The 21,471-nt window shown below is 39.8% G+C and overlaps 1 protein-coding gene across 1 annotated transcript; it reads left to right on the top strand.

Annotated features, from left to right (window-relative positions):
* Positions 1 to 690: 690 nt before the first annotated feature.
* LOC114479426 (metallophosphoesterase 1-like) lies at positions 691 to 21,147 on the top strand. Its single transcript, XM_028473095.1, has 9 exons — positions 691 to 1,225; positions 1,300 to 1,408; positions 3,243 to 3,346; positions 11,177 to 11,257; positions 11,738 to 11,846; positions 13,862 to 13,942; positions 18,447 to 18,569; positions 18,787 to 18,927; positions 20,422 to 21,147. Exons 1-9 carry the CDS (start codon positions 990 to 992, stop codon positions 20,605 to 20,607), a joined length of 1,170 nt encoding a protein of 389 aa, XP_028328896.1. The 5' UTR covers positions 691 to 989; the 3' UTR covers positions 20,608 to 21,147.
* Positions 21,148 to 21,471: the final 324 nt, after the last annotated feature.

Raw genomic sequence — 21,471 nt, 5'->3', positions numbered from 1 at the left:
TTTTAATATTTAGACAAAAAGAACATTGCTTAAATAAGCAGAGGCCACTGTTCTAATTTTAAATGACAAAAACTTTAAATAATGATGTAAATCACAGAACCCCACAGGTTGACAAACACGTAAACACTGATTTTAGGGACAAGCGTTTTCATCTAATTTCATCAAGTTTTGCACAATGGTCTATTTCATCTTTTTTTATGAGTCAACAGGTGAGTAAATATAATATCCATTCAGTCCTAAGTAAAAGTGTTGGTTTTCTGTTTTGTCACTTTCATTTAATTTTCATTCTAGCGAATATTGACATTTATTTATTTTTTTCCAAGGAGACTCAACGCGTGTTATAGAACCCATTATTCATTCACACCAATCACTCACATCATTCATACCAGTGGTGGTAAGCTACAATGTAGCCACATACTAACAGAAGCGTGGCTGCCATTTTGCATCTACGGCCCCTCCGACAACCTCCAACATTCATGCACAATTCATACAAGGCAATGTGGGTAAAGTGCCTTGCCCAAGGGATCCAACGACAATGACTTGGAGAGAATCCCCAACCCTTCTGTTATTGGACGACCCATTCTACCACGGTAACCATTGCTGTTAAAAAAAATGCATTAATGGTCTAACTCGGCTGGTCTTATTGTGAAAATCCTCAGCGGAAGTGTTACTTTTAATTTGACACACAGTCTGGCTTTGTGTTCTGCAGATCGTGCAGCGCTTGAACAGAAATCCGAGGGCAGCTTTAACTTTGTATCGGCTGTCCTGGAGCTTGTGTTCTTTTATTGTGATGCTTTGTGTTTCACTTCCACCATGACACCCTCAGAGCTGCAGAGCTGAAGGCGTGAGGAGGTGAAGATGTATGATGGAGCGCTCCTCCATCCTCTCCACGACCACCACCACCACCAGCAGCAGCAGCAGCAGCAGCAGCATCAGTGCGTCTGTCCGGGGCATCCTCCTCCTCCTCTCCCGGGCCCAGTAACAGAGACATGCCGAGGTTCAGCGTCACATGGATGGTGGCGCTGCTGCTGATCGTGGTGCTCGGTGGTTCTTTCTTCTACTGCGAGTATCTCATCTACTACCCCACCATCCTCCGCTGCTCCTGGCCCGGAGTCAGCCCCGCTCGGAGCGCTGAGGAGGCGGAGGTGGAGGTCCGCGCCATGGTCCTGTCAGACACCCACCTACTGGGAGCTGTGGGGGGACACTGGTTCGACAAGCTGAGGCGGTGAGAACATGGAGGGAGACTTTTGTCCTGAAGAAAACAGCAGATAATGTGGAGTTTTTGTGTCCCAAAAACAGGGAATGGCAGATGGAGCGAGCGTTCCAGACCGCCATGTGGCTCCTCAGGCCAGAAATGGTCTTTATTCTCGGGGACATCTTCGACGAAGGCAAGTGGAGCTCACAGAAGGTAAGTGTTCTCCTCCTTTCATTGTCTCCCTCCTCTCACTTGCTTCTCATGACGATTATGATGATGATGGTGCATTAAAAAAATAGAAACGATGTGTTCTCCATCCATTCATTCATCACCACCACCATCATCATAGATTAAACAGGCTGCAGGAAAAACAGCAGCTCTCCAAACATTATCCAGCCATCCTGCGGCCGGGGAAATAAATCCCCTGTGATTTCCCTGAATCAGGATTATTATCAGTTGAAAGCCATCAAGTCAGAGTCAAAAAAACAGAACAGCAAGAACCAGAAGCACAAAGAAAAGCCTCATGATGATGAGAGGAAGAAGCAGAGCTGGCAGACAATCTTTGTCATCCCCCCTTTGTTTGTTTCACTCATCCGTGTTGTTTATTCCATTATTTGCTCTGAGTTACATTAAGCAGTCATGAAAGCTGGGACTATTACTGGCTGTATTTTAGGAATATGTCAGAAAAATGCTGGAATTCCTGCTCGAAATGTCCCAAAATCCAGGAAAAATGCTCTACGGAGACAAGTTTAGGTGAACATGCTATCCAAACACCAAGAAATAATGAAAAATAAGCAAACATTTCTAATAATCATGAAGCTAGGGTGGCTGATCATTGACATGCTCAATCTCTATTTGTTAATCAAATATACGAGCACACCACCATGTATTTGTACAGCCCAGTCCATACTCAAGGCAACTCAATGGGCTTTACATGATCAAAAAGTGCAACAGAAAACATTCAACAGCTTAAAATCAATAAGAACATTAAAATCGGCAGCAAAAACCCTTTAAAATCATCAGTAAAAACAATTAAAATCAACAAACATTACATTAATAACAACATGATGAAAAATCTCCCTCTCAGTCATACGCAGTAGAGAAAAGAGTGCCTTTAACTTTGCAATGCAGCTTTATCCATTTAGATCACGTGTGTTGAACACATGGCCCGGGGGCCCAGTTCAGGCCCTATGGAGCATCCAATTTGGCCCGCAAGCGTAAGTAAACATGACAAAACATGAATCATTGTGTAAATGACCCTCGACAATATTTGCAGGTGCTCACAGTTTTCCCAGTGCTTATATCTCATGATTGCAGTCATTTTTAATGTGAAGCAGTTGGGAAAAACTGAAAATTCTTACAAAATTCTTCAATTTCCTCGACATATTTCCCTCAATTAAATAGAAATTGGTCTCAAAACGAGGAAATTTAAAGTAAAGATCCTGTTGGAACTGATATCTCACTTGAATGTTGTCAGTTTCTTACATTTTGTCATGTATAGGTACAGTACAAGTGCAAATTATGGCACAATATTGTTGTAATTACTCATTTTCCAGCATAAAATCTATGGCCCACTTGAGATTAAACTGCTCCTTATTTGGTCCCTGAACTAAAATGCATTTGATACCCCTGATTTAGATCATTTTGAATTTGTATTTCTAAGCTTAAAAAAAAAACAACATACATTTCACTGTATGAATGCGCGATGATGCCAGTCCACTGCACTCATTTCCATTTATTTCAGCCATGCACGTCTGCACAAATCAAAGTCAACAGCAGAGTCGCTCAGGGCCGCCATGTTCTGAAAAAATGTGATTTTGTAATCAAAGTGCTTTTGTGTGTGGAAACAAAGACAGAATCTGTATCTGAAGCGGGGGCCGGCACGGCAGCCTTAGCCACCCTGGGGGGGGAGCTGCTGCACTATGGGGAGTATGGCGTGACCCTCTGAGATCCCATTAACACTTATGAGCTTCCCTGCGGAGTTGCTCTCATTAAAGTCTTGTGCTGAAATACTTCTTCAGCTGCGTTTGTGTGACTCTCTCTGCAGCACTGGGAGGACGATGTGCGTCGCTTTCACAGGATGTTCAGACACTCCACTGACACTGAGCTGGTTGTACTGGTTGGAAATCACGACATCGGCTTCCATTATGAGTAAGGACACATTTCACACAGGCTTGTTGGTTTTACCGCCTCATTCTCCTTTTGATGGTGGGGTTTTATTTAGATTGGATGTGTAAAATGTACAAAATGGCGATATGTGATCAAATCTTACCAGAAACACAATTCTGCATTAAATTTGTTGATGTAAAATGCCACACAGGCACATTTTTTTTTAACAAACAGCTGCACAATATGTGTCACTTTTGGCTTTTTCTCCTTTAAGGGACAGCACGTGTGAGTGAGCTCTGTGGTGTGGCTTGTTTAGGGGAAGACCTGTGTTAGGACGCACTCAACAATCCATCTAACTGTGCTTTTCATGCTGTTCTGAGAGTAGCAAAAGCAGCAACTTCTAAAACGAGTATTTTAATACAAAACAAGCTATTAAATAAAAATATGTCGATATAGATATCTTGATATAGCTTGAATCTCGATATATTGCCCAGGCCTACTATGACTAATTAAAAAATACATGTGAACGAAAACTAAAGATATATTTTCATTTACTAATAAAAACTAAACTATGAGAACTCGTGATCGTGTTGTTTTACACACTGATCACATCAAATCTGTTTAAGTATTATTAACAAACATTAATACAGTCTAATATCATTAGACTTTCACAGGCTTGTTGCTTTACCGCCTCATTCTCTTTTATGGTTGAGTTTTTATTTAGATTATGTGTATAAGATATACAGATCTAACATTCACAGATCTTTTTATGTCACAGTAAACCAATTGTTAGACACAAACTCCAGAGCATCCATGGCTGTAAAAATACGATGCACTCCTGTAGCCTTTTACAAAAATCCCTCACTTGTCAGGAAGTTTCTCTGAGACGTTTCTGCGCTGCCAGCCCTGACACCACTACAAAAGCGACGCCGACACAAAAGCAAGAGATTCTTGTTCATATTTGACAATAAAACAAATCTTTGTTGATCTATTGCAGCGCTTTAATGAGTAAACGCAGTCAGACAGCTGGAGACTCACTGTAAGAAAGCGGTCCCCAAAAACACAAAGCACACACTAAGACTGTGCAATTAATCGAAACTCGATTATGATTAATTACTCTCAACGTTTACAAAAACAACAATCGTGAAAAACTATTATTTTTTATTTTAATTTTTTTTTCTTTTAATTATACATGTGTTTCATCAATACTAACTTTGAGTTGTTAATTGCATTCGCATGCAAGCTCCTCCACCCAGCCCCTTTTTATTGCATTTATTTGCATTCAAATAATATTTAATATTTTTTGTTTTTTTCAAAGGTTAAAATACTTGATTTGTGTTTGAAAGATTTTATTTTTGTCTAAAGAATATATTTACATTGTTTTGTACGAAGACTTTTTGGTTGACAAATAAACGTTTGAATAATCGTGATTTCAATTATGACTAAAATAATCGTGATTATTTCTTTTCCTATAATCGAGCAGCCCGAGCACACACTATATTGTAAGTGTGTTATGATTTGTTCTCTTGCTGCTCATTACAGTGAGTGTGTAATGTTGAACACTGCAGTCGAGCAGGTTCTCCAGCTTTTGTTTAGGTAATAATACTAACAGCCACAGTCAATCAGTCAAAGCACATGCAGCGATGCTCGCTCTCAGCTGTCATGTGACGTTAGCACTGAGGAAAAAAATGCCAGCAACAAGCAGGACGAGACACACAACGCAACAGCGTGACAAAGCAGCAGGTGATTGGTCAGCCGGGCTGAAGCTCTGCACCAATCAGGAATGAGAGTGGCTTGGCGCCTCAGCCGGCATCCAATCACAAAGAGGCGATGCTCCTTTAGCCCTTCAAGTGGAAGAAATGAAACAATCACACAGGGGAGCAGGACAGCACAACACACAGAACGGATGCATTGGAGTAGAATTAATGTATATTTCAATTCAGGGGGAGGATCTGTGCTTGTACTCAGCAGAAGGTTCATTACACTCACTTCTAAGAGTAGGTGGCAGTAATTTGGTATTCTTTGTATTCTTGAGAGCAAAAGGTTTTGTTTTTGGTGATTCTGATAAGATATATTCCTTTTTTTTTTAATTCCACCTTCAGAGTTTAGAGTTTCGATTAATTTTTTTACGTGCTGCGTGCAGCCTTTTTGTCAAAAACAATTAAATGTTAGCGGCAAATAATCACAAAGTGCAGCTATTTTGTTTCAAAAAAGACAAAATGAACTTGCAGAAATTATTTTGTGACTTAAATAGAGTATGATAAATACATTATCAACTGCAAACAATATTCAATAGACAACTTTAGCTCTTTTTTCCTCTGATTTGAGCTATGACCAGTGTTTATTTTGTTGACAAAATATTTTCATCCTTGTTTTCAGCAACTATATTTTTTGTGACAATAGCTACTACAACTTAGGGCTTGGTGATATGGACCAAAACACAAACCTCAATATTTTTTTTCAAAATGGCGATATAGGATCTAAATCTCTATATTTTTAACTCCATAAAGGGTGCTTTCATACATATAGTCTGGTGGACTCTGTGAGGTTCAGGCGTCAACTCTGCAACATTGTTGTATTTTAATTTGGTCCAGTCTGCATTCACAGTCTATTTGCTAAGCGCACCAAACTTTCTGAACGTCACGCGGGCAAAACGGTCGGTCGCCCATTGGACAGAATACTTCGCCTCCATAGAGCACTTCCGTCATAAAAATGCATTTTTCAAAGGAAATCCTCAAACAAACCCCCCAGAAACAATTATTGATTCAAAATAACCCATGAACACAAAGAGTGTGGAAATGTTTGTATCACGTATGTATGTGTTGCTGCTGCAGGACGAAGGAGCGCTGGGTGTGTTCGTGTGTGCGTGTGCCTGTTGTCGTAATGACAGTTTGTGTGATTACTGACAGTTGCGCCGTCACCTCCTATATAGATAGGTAGGTTTCCGATGACGTCACGAATTTCCCATAATTCCGTAGTCTGCCATCTTGTGTGGCACCTTTCATTGTTTGCATCCTGACACGATACATTTTTGTCCCCTGAAGCTTTCAAAATGACGACAAAACCGAATAAAAAAAATAGCCAAAAGGAACAAGCAATCAACAGAGATAGTTTGAATGCAATCTGCAAAGTGAGGTATTTAGAGAAGTTGCGCGAAATCCACAAAGATCCGTACGAGATTGGGAAAGGAGAATAATAATTTTATTTGAACATCATGGGCTTTCAGGTCACTCAACAGTAAACAATAAAACCACAACAGCATAGTATGAAACCACAATCAAGTTTAAGCTAAAACAGTATAAAAACAACAGTAAAAGTGAAGCTAAAACACAGAGAGCAGGGGTGGTCAGGCGGGAAATGCTGTTTTAAATAAGTGGGTTTTGAATCCAGCTTTGAATTGTGAGAATGAGTCCATCTTCCTAAGATCCAGAGGTTGTGAGTTCCAGAGGGGCTGAAAGCTCTGCTCCCCATGGTGGTAAGGTGGGCTGGGGGAGTGGACAGATGAATGGAGGAAGAAGATCTGAGGGAGCGAGATGGAGTGTGGATGTGGATGAGATCAGGCTTTAAAGGTTAACAGAAGGATCTTGAAGTGGATGCGGAATTGAATAGACAACCAGGGGAGCAGGTGGAGAACAGGAGTGATGTGGGAGATAGAGGGGGTTTTGGGGATGATGCGGGCAGCTGAGTTCTGGACTAACAGGAGTTTATGGAGGGATTTACTGGGGAAACCAAATAGAAGGAAGTTGCACTGGAGTAATCAAGCCAGGAAGCGACAAGACTGGACAAGGATTGCAGCAGTGTGAGGGGTGAGGGAGGTGGAAATATGCAAACCGGGTGATATAACTGATGTGGGATTTGTAAGCTAGAGTGCCGTCGAGGATGACACCCAGACTCTTAACCTGAGGGGAGGGGAAGACGGAGGAGTTGTCGATTTGGATGGAGAAACTCTTGGATTTGGAGAGTGTTGATTTTGTTCCAATTTGTCACTGTTGAGTTTTAAGAGATTATGATTTAACCATGATTTAACTTCTGTGAATGGGTATCCGATACGTTCCTGGACGTTTTATATCCAGACAATGTAAACTCCCTGGTGATCAGTGTAAGTGCCTACACATTGGATGAAATGAAAGCATACAAGTCTTTGGAGGCATATAGCGACGTGTGTGTGTGTGTGTGTGTGTGTGTGTGTGTGTGTGTGTGTGGGGACCTTTGACAAGCTAACAAGATTGTTTTTGCTGGAATATTGTTTTTCACCTGGTCAATATGAGGCTTCAAAGGAAAGATGACGTATAACTGTACTTTTCGATTGATCTGACATAAGCATTGATAACTTCGGCTGTGGTTGTTGGATCGTTAAATGGTTTATATGGCTTCAATTGCAACAATCGTAGCTTTCCAAAATTTGTGCAACCTGAATGATAACAAACATACGAGTTGTGCATTCATATGAAAACATCACATCTGGACGGGCCGACAAGAGATGCATGTATAATATATACACTTACCTGTGGTGAAACGATCGCTACAGACTTTGTAGTGTTGCTTTTCTGGGTCAGGTCGGAAAGCAGTCCTGTTGATGGTTAGCCATTAGTTTCGCCCTTCCGTGGATAGACATTTTGTTTGTTCTCCTTGACTGGTCATTATTTTAGGAACGCAATAAAACTGTCTTATTTTCCTCTGGCTTCGCTCCGTTTGAGCGACCCTACAACGCATGTATGCGGCATGACACATGGCTAAAATCGGTGACTTAAGTTACCTGCTAAGGTTACAGTGACACAAGATAGTGACCCGCGCAGGGGATCATGGGAGTGGAAACCCATCTATTCGATAAGGAAATCCTAAAACAAACCCCCCAGAAACATAATTAATAATTAAAAATAACCCATAATCACAATCCCACAACCTGCGCTACTTAAACACAAATGAGCTGCTCCATCTCAGAGGCATCATGTCACCGGTAGCTTAAGGCAGGCATCGTTGTACTCAGCTCCAGCTCAAACTGTGCGACTCAATTGCAAAGTCTGAATGTGCGCAGCTCACGATTCATGTTCTCACACTGTATGGACCGATCTGACTGTTCGCACTGTACGTACATACACGACACGTCGGGGTCTTGTTTCTGGAAATGCAACTTACAAAATAAAAGAAAAACTCTGAAGCATCGCCATTAAAACAGGAGAAGAACGCGTAAGTGGAGAGACACTCGCAAATCTCAGAAAAAGGGGCTTTAGAAAAAAAAAAGACAGCAATGTGATGGACCAGGAACTGGCTGGACAGATGTGGGCAGCACGTCCATCAATTTTACAGCGGTCCTACAGTGTTCGCAAATGCGCAGTGTGAGAGTTTGAGGTAAGCCGATCCATGGCACTTCAACAGTGTGATACCCTCACAAGGAGCTACTGGATTTCAAACATGTTTGATCTCCTTACGATCATACGATTGCTGATCAGGAGCTGGTTGAGAGGTGTTTATCGCTTCTCGTGACCCCATGTACAATACACGATGCAGGACACACGATTTAGAGGGAAGACTCGGCCCGATCCCAAAGATAGACGCAAGAGTCAAAAATCGCACAGTGTATATGGCCGCCTTTACCAGTAAGGATGTATAATGTACAAGCAGGTGAAACAGAGCAGTCAGATGTGCGGCCACGCTGATCATGTGAACACTATGAGGAAGAGAGACAAGTAAAATAAATGAATGATGCAGGATTAATACGGAAGGGAGTGTGGAAATGTTTGCGCTGACAAAGCCGTTCTGAAAATGAATAGATGGATGGACATTTGTGTGTGCGCTGCCTGCTGGAGCGCTGGGTTGTGAGTATGTGTATGCCTGTTGCCACGGCGACAATGTGTGTGATTGCTAGGGTTGGGCATTGTTCGGATTTTAACGATTCTGATTCCAATTCTCAATTTCGATTCCTGTTCTAAACGATTTACGATTCCAATTCTTTGAGTTGTGCAGGTCAACAAATCACAGATTTCACAAGATCATTTTTTTCTTTGAAAAAGCCTTTACACAGGCCATTTTTATTCACTGAGTTGATATAGTTTAATTTGGTTGCTGTAATGTAACTAGGATATTCAATTACAAAGGTCCCCAGCTGTAACTGTAAAACTTGCTGAAATAAAACTACAAACAAGTTGTCAGCAGTCTAAAAAACAAAGAGCTACAGCCCAGGTAGATGTGACACTAAATAAAACAAACTCAAACCCTGGAACAATTATGTGACAAATCAATCAACAGTTCTTGTTGAGAAAGATTATTATTATTCTGGATACAGTGGAAACAGAAACTATAAAAAAATAGTTATATTATGAACCTATTTATATTGTAGGGAAGATATTATATACAAATATGTAATTGGAGTCTAAAGCCACAAAAATAGACTAATATGAGACCTCTTTACAGTTATTTGGGTCATTCTGAGCTTGCGCGACTTGCGTCGACGACGCGCTGGTGACGACATAATCCAAGATGGCGGTAGCCCGGACTACAGCCGACACTATTTAATGAAAGCCTTAAAAGACATGGATATAATGAAAAGAGTGGATGGACAGAGGCATAAACATGTAGATTTTTACACGGACACACACGGACCTCGGTAAACGGAACAGGCTCCACCGGGGGCAGGCACTAGGACCCAGAGGCGGAGTAAATGCGTCCCTGTATTGCTTGCACAGGCTGTAATATCACCAGTTTATCATTTTACCTGTTGTTAGAGATACTATCTTTACCAGGGAGCAAATATTTACTCCTGGTGATAGTTTTCCGGAGTTTTACTGGTAATTAGTTTTTATCTCCCTTCCGCTGCACGGTCCAAACTGAAACCACACACAGTCCGTGTTCTATACAAACCCTGCTTCATGGTAAAGTCCTATATTTGGTCCTGGTTTGCTTTCTCACATGATTAAAAACCGCACCATGCTTCACTTGAGCCAAACCGAGACCCACATTTTACAGAGGACCAGACTTCGAGTGAGCTTTCACATATCACAAAAAGACCGGACTATCCGAGGAAATAAAACATTACGCAAAGAGGCATGTGCGAAAGCACCCAAACTCTTACGAGAAAGAAAATATCTGGGTTAAATGTGTAGATGTAAAATGCCACACAGGCACATTTATTAACTAACAGCTGCACAATATGTTACTTTTGGCTTTTTCTCCTATAAGGGACAGCATGTGTGAGTGAGTTCTGTAGTGTGGCTTGTTTAGGGGAAGGTCTGGGTTAGGACACCGTCAGCAATTCATCTAATTTCTAACATAGCTTTTCATGCTGTTCTGAAAGTAGCTAAAGTTTTATTAGTCAAAAGATTAGGACTAAAACAATCCAAATTCCAATCCAAACATTAGGATTAGCCTAGTAGCATAGGCTTTAACTTAGCATTTGCATTAGCCTAACATAAATTAAGCATTAAGTTAAATTGTGGATCTCCAAATCCATTTAGAAAAGCTGATCTATTGCTGTGCACCCACATGTTCTCATTTAAGCTCCACCATCGTACCTGCTAAACAAGCCATTTGACAAACAGTTTTCCACTACTTTGATGTATTTAACGTTACAATTTTGCAGTTTAAACCTGAACACATTTTCCATTAGTACAACATGAGCAAATAACGTCACGATAAACCAAAATGTCCAGCTGTCATAGAACGAGAATTAATCACCTTTACACTCAATTAGCTGCCAAGATGTAGAAATTAAATCACCCCAATTTTTATTTCATGTTTGTGACAAACATGTGGGATTATGCAGAAAGACAGGAAGTGAAATTGCGAAAGGCCTTTATGTAACGGAGCCACAGCAGCATGTGTTTTTTGTTTGTTTTTTTTTTCTTAATTTGACGTGAGCCCTGTCTCTCTCTACAGGATGGACTGGTTCAAACTGCAGCGTTTTGAGAAGGTCTTCAACGCTTCCTCTACTCGCATTGTCACCAAAAAGGGCGTTAAGTGAGTGTAATGAGGCTGAAAGTCAGATTAAAACCAACAAACGCAGCCTCGGGGATGAGGATATGACTCAGCAGGCTCAGCTGGGAGGTCACGGGTTTTAATCCACTGAGTCAGGGTGAACCAAAGAAGCCCATTTAGAAAACGGCCTTGACTCTGTCTCCAACATCTGAATCATTTAGTAATGTACCCACGAGTCAGAGAATCCTACCTGGAAAGTACTTTATTTTTAGACGCATGCAAACTAGCAGACAGTTTATAACATTATTACACTTCATAACATGTAATAAAATCAAAGATCATCCAGTAGAGTCGACCTCAGCTCATGTAAATTACCTTAGCACAGTTTAATCCTAGCAAACATCTGGGCAGCATATCTGTTTATATGCCAGTTTGAAAACAGAAGCAAAGCTTTTTAACGTGTGAATTGGGATGGGTTCCTGTGTTCTGCTCAGTTTAACTGCAGCTCTTCTTTCTCCTCAGTTTCCTGCTGGTGAACAGCGTTGCCCTGCATGGGGATGGCTGTCCCATCTGTCAGTCTGTGGAGAAGGAGCTGATCAAAATCTCCAGAGAACTCAACTGTTCCCTGCAGGTGAGGGGGAGGAAGTCTGGAAGTCAGAAACACGAGACTGGAGCCAAATCCAGCCACTTAATCATACACATTGGCCCACAGGAGAAAAGTTAAAATTGTTGAAAAAACATGATCAATTCTTTAAATCATCAACTCATTCAGTTGCAAAGGCGTGGACATTTTTTAATACATTTCTACGGGAACTTAACCTCTGGAATTTTGGGAATATTCAAAAATGTATTGGAATTTCCCAGAAATTGGGAGTAATTTTAAATAACTATTACATCCGAACATAAATATTAGCATCTTTGCAAATTATTTCTTGTACCGTCTGTAAATATAGGATAAGAATCTTACAGAATACAGTAAGGATGTAACGATTAATCGTAAGGCAGTTACTAATCGATTCATAGGTATCACGGTTCACATCGATGCTGTGAAAATTGAATCGCAGTAGTTTTTTTAAACAGCAGAGGGCGCTATCCAGAAGTGTTGGCGGCGGGTGGAATCTGCGACTACTTTCTTTCTGGCCGCCTTCTACTCTTAAACATGTTCATAAATGATTCCTTACTCCTTTGGCACTGAAAGAATATCTGTAATATTACATGAATATCTGTAAAAGTCACGTTTTTCTATTAGCTTTGTCTGCTAGCGTAGCATCTCTTCTTCACTGCAAGATATCTGCATGCCAACCGACCACTGGGGTACCAGCTCCCTCTGCTGGTCCAAACAAATATCTGACGTAAATACAATGCAATGACTGTTTTTTTTTTGTTTTTGTTTTTAAGTCCAATTGTTAAGGCACAAAATACATTTTCAGTTGCACTTTTAAAAAGAAAAAGAACTATTATGTAGTTTTGTATTGTTTACTATAGAACCAGAATTTAAATTAATAGGCTTCTTCATTTGTATTATTTCTTTATTTATTTCATTCAAGATTTGTTTTTAGTTAAATTGCATTCTTTTGACAATGAAAAATAAAAGGAAAATAGTACAGTTTTTTCCCAAAAAAGAATATTTTTCAGTCATTTATGTACAGTCCCATTTTGTAAAATAAATCGTGAGAGAATCGTATTGGGAGTTGAGTGAATCGTTACATCCCTAGAATACAGTAAGTATATACATCTATAAATGTATACTTTTTATCTTATTTTTCTATTTACATATAGCTTCTGTTGTATTGTCTTTTGGGTATTCTATGTTTCCTTGTTTACTTGTTTTTTTCTTGCACGTCATCTGCGCTGTAATGACAGTAAATTTCCACACTGCAGGATCAATAAAGTTACAAAACAAAATTGAAGAGATTTATTTGTAAGAACTTTACAATTATTCAATTTGCATTTTAATTGAATTTGTCATATTTTTCATCTCAAAATGTTATTTATATATATAATATTTTTTGACAAAATGTCCTTACATATACAGTACTTTACACAGTATACTGTATATACAGGAAAAATTCTCATTTTCCCATCCTATGATCTGCAGTCCACTTGAGATCAAACTGGTCATTTTTGGCCCTTGAACTAAAATGACTGGATGTTCAGTCATTTTTGCACAGCTACAAGATGGTAAAGGTAGATCTGAAGAGGTCAGTTTCACTTAGATGTTTAAATATACATATAATATTTCACAGCATCAGATTAAGACATTTTCCTTGGAGATGTTATGCCTTAAGAGCACATTATTAAGAATATTAAACACTGCATCTAAGTGATCCAAGTTTGGGTTTGATTAGCATTGTGCACAAGATACATTAGTATAAAGAATTAGACTAGGCTGAGAATCACGCAGGTTAAACATCTTCACCTTTCTGACCTGATATCATTTTAAGCTGTTCATTATGTCTCTGTCTAACATGGAAAAGTCAGAGTTCACATTAGGGCTTTTTTTAATCTCTATTTAACCATGCAGGTGAATACAGCTTTCACAGCTCAAACTGCAGAAACAGTCAGAGGTGAAAAGGATTACATGAAAATGCTGAAACAGGGTTCGGGAATGAGTTAATGCTTTCTTTTTGTTTTGTTTTTTTACAGAACTCACAGTATGGCAGTGGAGGAGCAGAACGCTGTGAAGGTTCACCGCTCTATCCTCCCACACCTCCCATCATGTTACAGGTAACATGGATTCACACTATTATTGAGCTTAAACTAATAGAAACATTCAATGTTTAAGTGTGGAGGTGGTAATTAAAGAAGATGGTTTAGGTAATGGAGAGCCGGTATCAAAGTTTTCCCCTCATTATTGTTTGTGTGGAAAGCCTGATTTTATTACATTCCTGCATTCAGAAATGATCAGTGCGCATCATCATCTGTCATCATTGTTTCACTTGTTATTTACTCTTGTAGTGGATCAAACTGTGGCTTTTAAAATAGTTGAGCATCATTCTGACGTCTGTCAGTTTCATTGTAACAAGCTGCAGCTGACGCACACACCTCGGGTGCACACACAGCTGATCAGCTCTGCGACGCTGTTCTCACCCTCTCCCAGGAAAAGGAGTGGACGGCACGGATAAAATATAATGAAATGTAACATTTTGTCACATCTAGAACTGGTAAATATGAACAGAAATTAGAAATGCTGATGGTCATTCTAATGGCCTGCTTGTAGCCACCTCCACCACCCTTGTGACAGTTTGGATAGATTCTTTCTGGGAGTCTCTTCTGCAATAGAGTTTGTGTGGCTTCACTTGTAACTGAGTCCAAATTTCTAGTGCAATATAATGTTTCACCTTCCCAGGGCGCTGCACTTATTCCAGGTTCAGAAGCACAGCTTTTCTGACTTACGCGCAGGGGACAATAAATAGTGCCCAATATGACAATGTAGTATTTACATCATGGATAAGCAGCAGTTAAATGCAGGGAAAACTAATAACAAAACAAGTGATGAATTTTATGTATTATATTTACAGGAAAAAACAACAATCATGAATAACCCCAATATTTACCACTGCAGTAAGTGTACTCAGTGTACTCAAAACAAAACCAGACAAATTGAAAAAAATATATACCGTACCATCCAGGTACGAATCATACAACACTGAAGTGTTTCACAAGACCCAATATTGATGTAGCAGTGGTCTCTCACCACTAGGTGTAATTGTCCGGGCTTTTAAATTGTCCGTTAAAAACCACAGCTTTTTAATGAGTGTGTCTAAAGTCTCCAGTATGTGTGAGTAGTGAAAGACCAGTGGAGACATGGACTAGGATTCAGTTCCAGGCAATAATTCAGCTTACCATCAGTTTTTACCCATAAAGGAACATGGCCTGTATAATAATAACAAACAGGCCCACATAAGTATTCTATTCAATAGCTAGTTAGTTATTGTGTGTACCCAATACAACATTCATCAATAAATATTAATTCATTATAATATTAAGCACGATACCCTACGTAGCCAAATTATAACGGTTCCTACTATACTAGAAATTCTACACAACAATACTACCGTGGATTACGATACTACCGGTGCCAGTTTCTGCTACATACTGTAGCAGCTGCCTCCACTCTCCACCTGGCTTCTAACAGGCTAAGCTCACTGCATGCTACTCACTTGAAAACAATTCAACATGGCGATCGAACTCCACAGCTGTTGAATGATTGTCTGTTTGCCTGTTACTGGTGACGTCCGGAGATATGATGGGCTGTTTCCGCATTCTGGGTCCGCCCATCTGTTAGCTGATTGGCTGTTCGTGTGTTTCCGTAGGCAAGAACGAACTCCATGAAGACAGCTCCGCTTCGATAGAAATACGCTTCAAAACAAACAAGCTAAAGGTCTGTCTCGCCTGGACTGCTTACAGTCACAAACATGAGACAACACATGGCAGAAGCACTGGGCCCGAGCGGCGAGTCATCAGTGGCATCACTAATTTTGCTAAAAAAAACAAACTCCAAAAGTCCCATTTGGAACCATTTTGGCTTTAAATGAGGCAGAGACGGTAAAGCAATAGGAGATCCACTGTGCAGGCGCTGTCACCAAGCTATAGGAGCCAAAGGAGGGAACACTTTTTTTTGTTTTGTTTTTCCGCACGGACTCAGAGCGATCTTTTGTTTATTGTTTTTATTTGCAATGTCCAAACCATATTTATAAATTATATACATACAAAGGGAAGGATCACATCCAAGTGATGTCAGAGAAAATGCATACAAATATAGTTTTTCACAGTGAATCAGTTCCTATTTATTGTATTTTATCATCTGTGGTTTATGTTGGAGATGAAGCCTTATTGTCAAATTAAAAAAAAAAAAGACAGTGGATTTGTTATCCTAAGTTGATTATTTATATTAGTTAAACATAAATTGATGTGCAAAGGAAACTGAATGATTTTTTTAAATTTTTTATTTCAACCATATAAATTCAAACTTCATTTTTGTTTTTTATTGCTTATATGCTTTTGTTCATGTACTCTTATCGTGCACCAAACAACACTATAAGCAATTAAGTATTTCTAACTTGTACAAATACATTGCAGTTCATAATAATAATAATAAAAAGGCTTCAGTAACACGATTTTACCCAAAACCGTCATACTTTGTCTGGTATCGTATCGTGGGTACTCATTTTGGTATCGTGACAACTCTAGTTCATTGATTACATACATTACAACATTCACAATGATAAAATCAATCAGTTGTATATAACATGATTCTGGAACACATTTAGCTCTCTTTAGCCACCTCATACTAGTGAACGGCAATCGTTAGCATTAGCCACCCAATGAAAGTGGATGGCCACCGTTAGCATAGCATGAGCAGGCTAAACAACAAACATACTCACCAATTCCTTGTTAAATCTCACGCACAACGGGATTAAACGGCCCCTACTCCTGAGATAGACGAAGTCTGAAGGTGTACAATGTATAATTTACGCATTAGAATGCGTGTCAATCCATAAAAAAAAGTAGAGATGGGTGTTAATAATGGCTAACCTGTTACAGCTGCTCCGCGTGCCTCTCCTCACGTTCTGACAGGAAACGGCCTCAGTTGTTTGTAATCGGCGCTCAAGCTCCGTGATTGGCTGAACATAGTCTCGCGATGTTTATGTCACATGACCAGATATAATAATAATAATAATAATAATAATAATAATAATATTCAGTCTATTTTATGTATATTTATATTTTATAAAGGCTATATCAGGATTGTATATAATTATATATTTATCAGGGCTACAACAACAAACCGTGGTCATCTACAAAATGCTGTGTATCGATGAATGCATTAAATTATACATCTAAGTTGGATTTAATAACAAATATACTCTTTCTCTTTTAGCTCATAAACACAGCATTGTAATCTATTTACCTTGACGAAATATTGCCAAAAACTGAATCTGTTCAGGAGGAACAACCAGTCAAGTTTGGAAGAGGTGGAGCATTTAATCCCGTTTGTGGCTATTGAAGAGCTGTACTGAAACAGATTAGGGTCAGTTTATCACCTTTGGTCGTAACCGTGCTATGCTAAATGCTATACGTAAGTTCACAGTACATTAGTGAATTGATCCCATGTGACCACTGCTGCTACGTTCTCTAGCTAGTGGGCGGGATAACACTACAGGCAGATGACAGCGCTAGAGACGATAAAGAAACTGTTTTTTGAGGAAAAACGACAACTTTTAGAATATGGGAGACCAACACCTGAGCTACCAGAGCTTCAGCAAAGGTAAAGTCAGAACATTGTTGGTACTTTCTACAGTGAATAGAACAAATGGAAGGATTTACTTTGTGGATGCTCTTCACTGAGGCTGCTCTGGGTTGTTTTTGTCATTTTCTCTGTGTTTCTGTGTTTCCAACACAAACAACAGATGCGCTGCCATGTCATGAGATATATCTTGTTGGGAGAGTATGGAGGCTATATTAAATAATTGTTTATGTTTCTTTAATGGTGTTTATGATGTTGATTTTGTTAGATGGCTAAATGCTTGTTCATGTGGATCTTGTTGGGTTTTTTCTTTCTTATTATGAATTTTATATTTTGATAAGCGCCTTGAGATGACTACAGTATGTTGTAAATTGCGCTATACAAATAAAGTTGATTTGAATTGAATTAACACTTGCCAGCAGAAACATATGAAATTGTCATTGGTGGTCTCGATTTGCAACGTGCCTACCCAACCCTAGTGGTCATGGCACGTCACTGATACTAGGAATGTACCCAGGAGATTTTTCAAGAACAAAAAAGTAAAATAAATGACTGGACCTTGGGCCAGGAGAGCTATTGCCCTAAACTGGAAGAAGATGGAAGCTCCTTCAATACAACAATGGATCAAATAACTTTCAGAATGCATTGGACTAGAAAGATTAACATATATTGCAAAAGGAAAACAATGGGACTTTTTTTTCACTATTGCATAGGTCACATTGTACAACCATGTTTAAGATCTTTACGTGCAAGCTTCACTAAGTGTGAGTGTGTGTGTGAATGGATGTGTGATTGTGTGTCTTTATTATTACATTTTTTTCTTTGTTTTTCATATCCTCTGGTTTATGTCAACGTGACCAGATTGTTAATTGTATTTTAATGTGAAAAACTAATAACGTTTTTTTTTTTTTTTTTTTTTTTTAAATGACAACTAGAAAAAGGCCCATGCTTACAGTAATGTTATCTCTGTGCATCCTACAGCACTACCCTCTGTACAGGGTGAGTGATGCCGGCTGCACAGGTCAGGACGCTGCACCTCCTGAGGAGCGTAACCTGCTTTTCAGAGAGAGATACGATGTGTTGTCGAAGGAGGCTTCACAGAGAGTGAGTACTCCTTAGTCTCCTCACGGAGACTCCGCTAGGTCATGTTTTTTTTTATGTCAAAGCAAACCATGTGGAGCTTGTTTCTTTACCATCACACAGTCTGACATCCTGCTGTCAGTCACACAGTGGATGGATGCTGCTGATTAGTATTAAAGCGCTGATGTAAGTGAGCCGCAGCCGACCCTGAGTGAGGTCGATGTGATGTTTGTCTCCACAGCTCCTGCAGTGGTTCAGGCCTCGCCTCATCCTGAGCGGACACACTCACAGCGGATGCGAGGTTCTCCATGACAACAAGTACCCAGAAGTCAGCGTGCCATCCTTCAGCTGGAGGAACAGAAACAATCCCAGCTTGATCCTGGTGAGAGAAACTACAGACACTACGTCACAGATTCACGGAGGAGAAGTAACTGATGCGGCAGTAGCGCTCCAAATGAAATACCAGCAGAACTTAGTTTCCGCTAAGTGATATAGATATTTACGCAACATCAAATGTGTGTCCATTAATGCAATCAAAGGCCAACACAGTGCGTTCCACAAAGTGCGTTTCAATGTGATCTTGGTGCAGTATCCAGTACCCCACTCCATTGTTCAACCACCACCCCTGCAACCCCCCTGTATTAATCACTCTTTTATTATTTGTGTACGCTCAGTGACACTCCCAACATCAACAAGCCAGTAACAACTTACAGACCCTTTCCAAAAAATTAGAGCATCATGGAAAAGTTGTTTAATTTTCATAATTCCATTCAAAATGTTAAACTTTCATAGATTGTAGATTCAAGGCCCACAATTTAAACGATTTCAAGTATTTATTTGTTTATTTTTATATAATTTGGGCTTCCAGCTCATAAAACCCACGAAAACAGGAATTCAAAAAATTAAAATACTGTGAAGAAATCACCATTTACTTTTCAGTTTTTGCAGAAAAACAGAGGAGAAGAAGGACTGGACTGTTGGCCAGTGGACCAAGGTTCTCTTTTCTGATGAAAGTAAAGTGTGCCTTTCATTCGGGAATCAAGGTCCAAGTGTTTGGAAGAAGACGGGTGAGGAACAGAACCCAAGCTGGTTGAGGTCGAGTGTGAAATATCCACAGTCAGTCATGATTTGGGGTGCAATGTTCTCTTCAGTTCCTCATCCGCTTTCCTCCAAACCTTTGGACCTTGATTCCCGAATGAAAGGCATTTGGGTCAAATAGATTGCTCTAAAGCAGGGGTGTAAAACTCATTTTAGTTCAGGGGCCAAATATGAAGCAGTTTAATCTCAAATTGGCCACAGATTTTATGCGAGAAAATGAGTAATTTCAACATCCTTGTGCTCTAGTTTATGCTTCTACGCATACATAAAATGCAAAATATGTAAGAAACTGACAATATCCAAGCGATAAATGATAAATATCAGTCCCAACAGGAACTTCACTTTCCATTTCCTAGATTTTGTGACGATTTCTTTTTAATGAAGGGAAATATTGTGTAATAATTTGAGGAAAATTTAAGGATTATGTTGGAATTTTGAGTTCAATGTTAAAAATGACAGCAATCATGCAATATAAGCACAAAGAAAACTGTGAGCCCATGCAAATATTGTTGAATTTCACTTACACAATGATTCATTTTTTCTCTGCCATTTTTACTTTCACCTGCGGGCCGAATTGGATGCTCCAAAGGGCCGGATTTGGCCCCCGGGCCTTGAGTTTGACATGCGCTAAAGGGCCGGAGAGACAATATGCAATTTGGAACTGAGATGACAGCTTTTCTTTTCACATCTTTGATATTTGGAGGCCCCCTAGTGGCTGATAGAAACCAAGCATCGCTGACAATAATCCTGTGTGATTCCCGTTCCTCTTCCCTCTCAGGCCTCGGTGTCTCCCAGCAGCTACTCCCTCTCTAAGTGTTTCCTCCCAGAGGAGAGCACAGTGATCGGGGTGTACTGCTCGGCCGGAGCCTGCCTGCTGCTCCTCTTCCTCGCTCACTGCCTGTGGATGAAGGGCCTGCTGCAGTGCCTCAGCTTGTGCTTGTTGGGGAAACACAAATATCTCTGAACTACCTTACCCACAGTGCACCTTGATGCTGCTGGAAAGACGGACCACATTCCTTCCTGAGAGCGGACCAAACCCCTGTTTGTGGCAACACTGTGGGAGACGTGATTATTCATTTTTATTGTCTTTTAAAGGACTCCAAGGGATGCTGGGGTTTACAACCTGTCATTAACAGCGTCTTTGAAAACTTTCTCTGGAGGGACAATCAGGTAGAAAATGAAGCATCAGGATGTTTTCCCTATGTGAAAATGATCCTGGCTTGTTTTCCAAAAAAATTGTGACTATCTGAATTAGTAAATTGCACACACGTGGCATTTACGGACCATATGTAAATAATACTGTGTCTCTGCTCTGATTTGAGGTGGTTTAAAGTTTAGGTGCTTCACTTTCTCATCACTGTCACATCCTCCACCCCGACACATTGATGTTTTTATGATGCATTTTATTGTTAACTGTGCCAAATGTTTGTGAAGATTTTTTTTTTTTTCAAAATTGTTGAAACATCTCTGAAAGTGTAAATAATAAATCTGAATGTCAAGTTAAGTTTTAAGGGTTGTCTTCAACAATAACATAATTGATGCACCAGAGAAATGATCCCTGCAGTCAGTCATTCAATTTAATTCAATTTCAATTCAACTTCAGTTACATATATAGCGCAAAATACAGCAAAGTTATCTCAAAGCACTTAACAACATAGAATTCATAGTAAGAAAGAAAGAACCCAACAAGATCCACATGAACAAGCATTTAGCGACAGTGGGAAGAAAAAACTCCCTTTTTTTATAACAGGAAGAAATCTCCAGCAGAACCAGGTTCAGACGTGGCAGTCATCTGCCTCGACTAGTTTGGGTCGGTGAACAGAAAGAC

This window comes from Gouania willdenowi, chromosome 17, assembly GCF_900634775.1.
Source record: "Gouania willdenowi chromosome 17, fGouWil2.1, whole genome shotgun sequence".
Lineage (NCBI taxonomy): Eukaryota > Metazoa > Chordata > Actinopteri > Blenniiformes > Gobiesocidae > Gouania > Gouania willdenowi.
Note: the sequence above shows the minus strand (reverse complement) of the source record. Positions and strands in the feature narration are given on the sequence as shown.

What these genes read in the sequence shown, in the direction of transcription:
- LOC114479426 (XM_028473095.1), top strand. Translation starts at nt 990, where the DNA reads ATGCCGAGGTTCAGCGTCACATGGATGGTGGCGCTGCTGCTGATCGTG. An exon ending in CGAAGGAGGCTTCACAGAGA is followed by an intron (nt 18,570 to 18,786) that starts GTGAGTACTCCT and finishes TTGTCTCCACAG; the next exon opens with CTCCTGCAGTGGTTCAGGCC. An exon ending in ACAATCCCAGCTTGATCCTG is followed by an intron (nt 18,928 to 20,421) that starts GTGAGAGAAACT and finishes CTTCCCTCTCAG; the next exon opens with GCCTCGGTGTCTCCCAGCAG.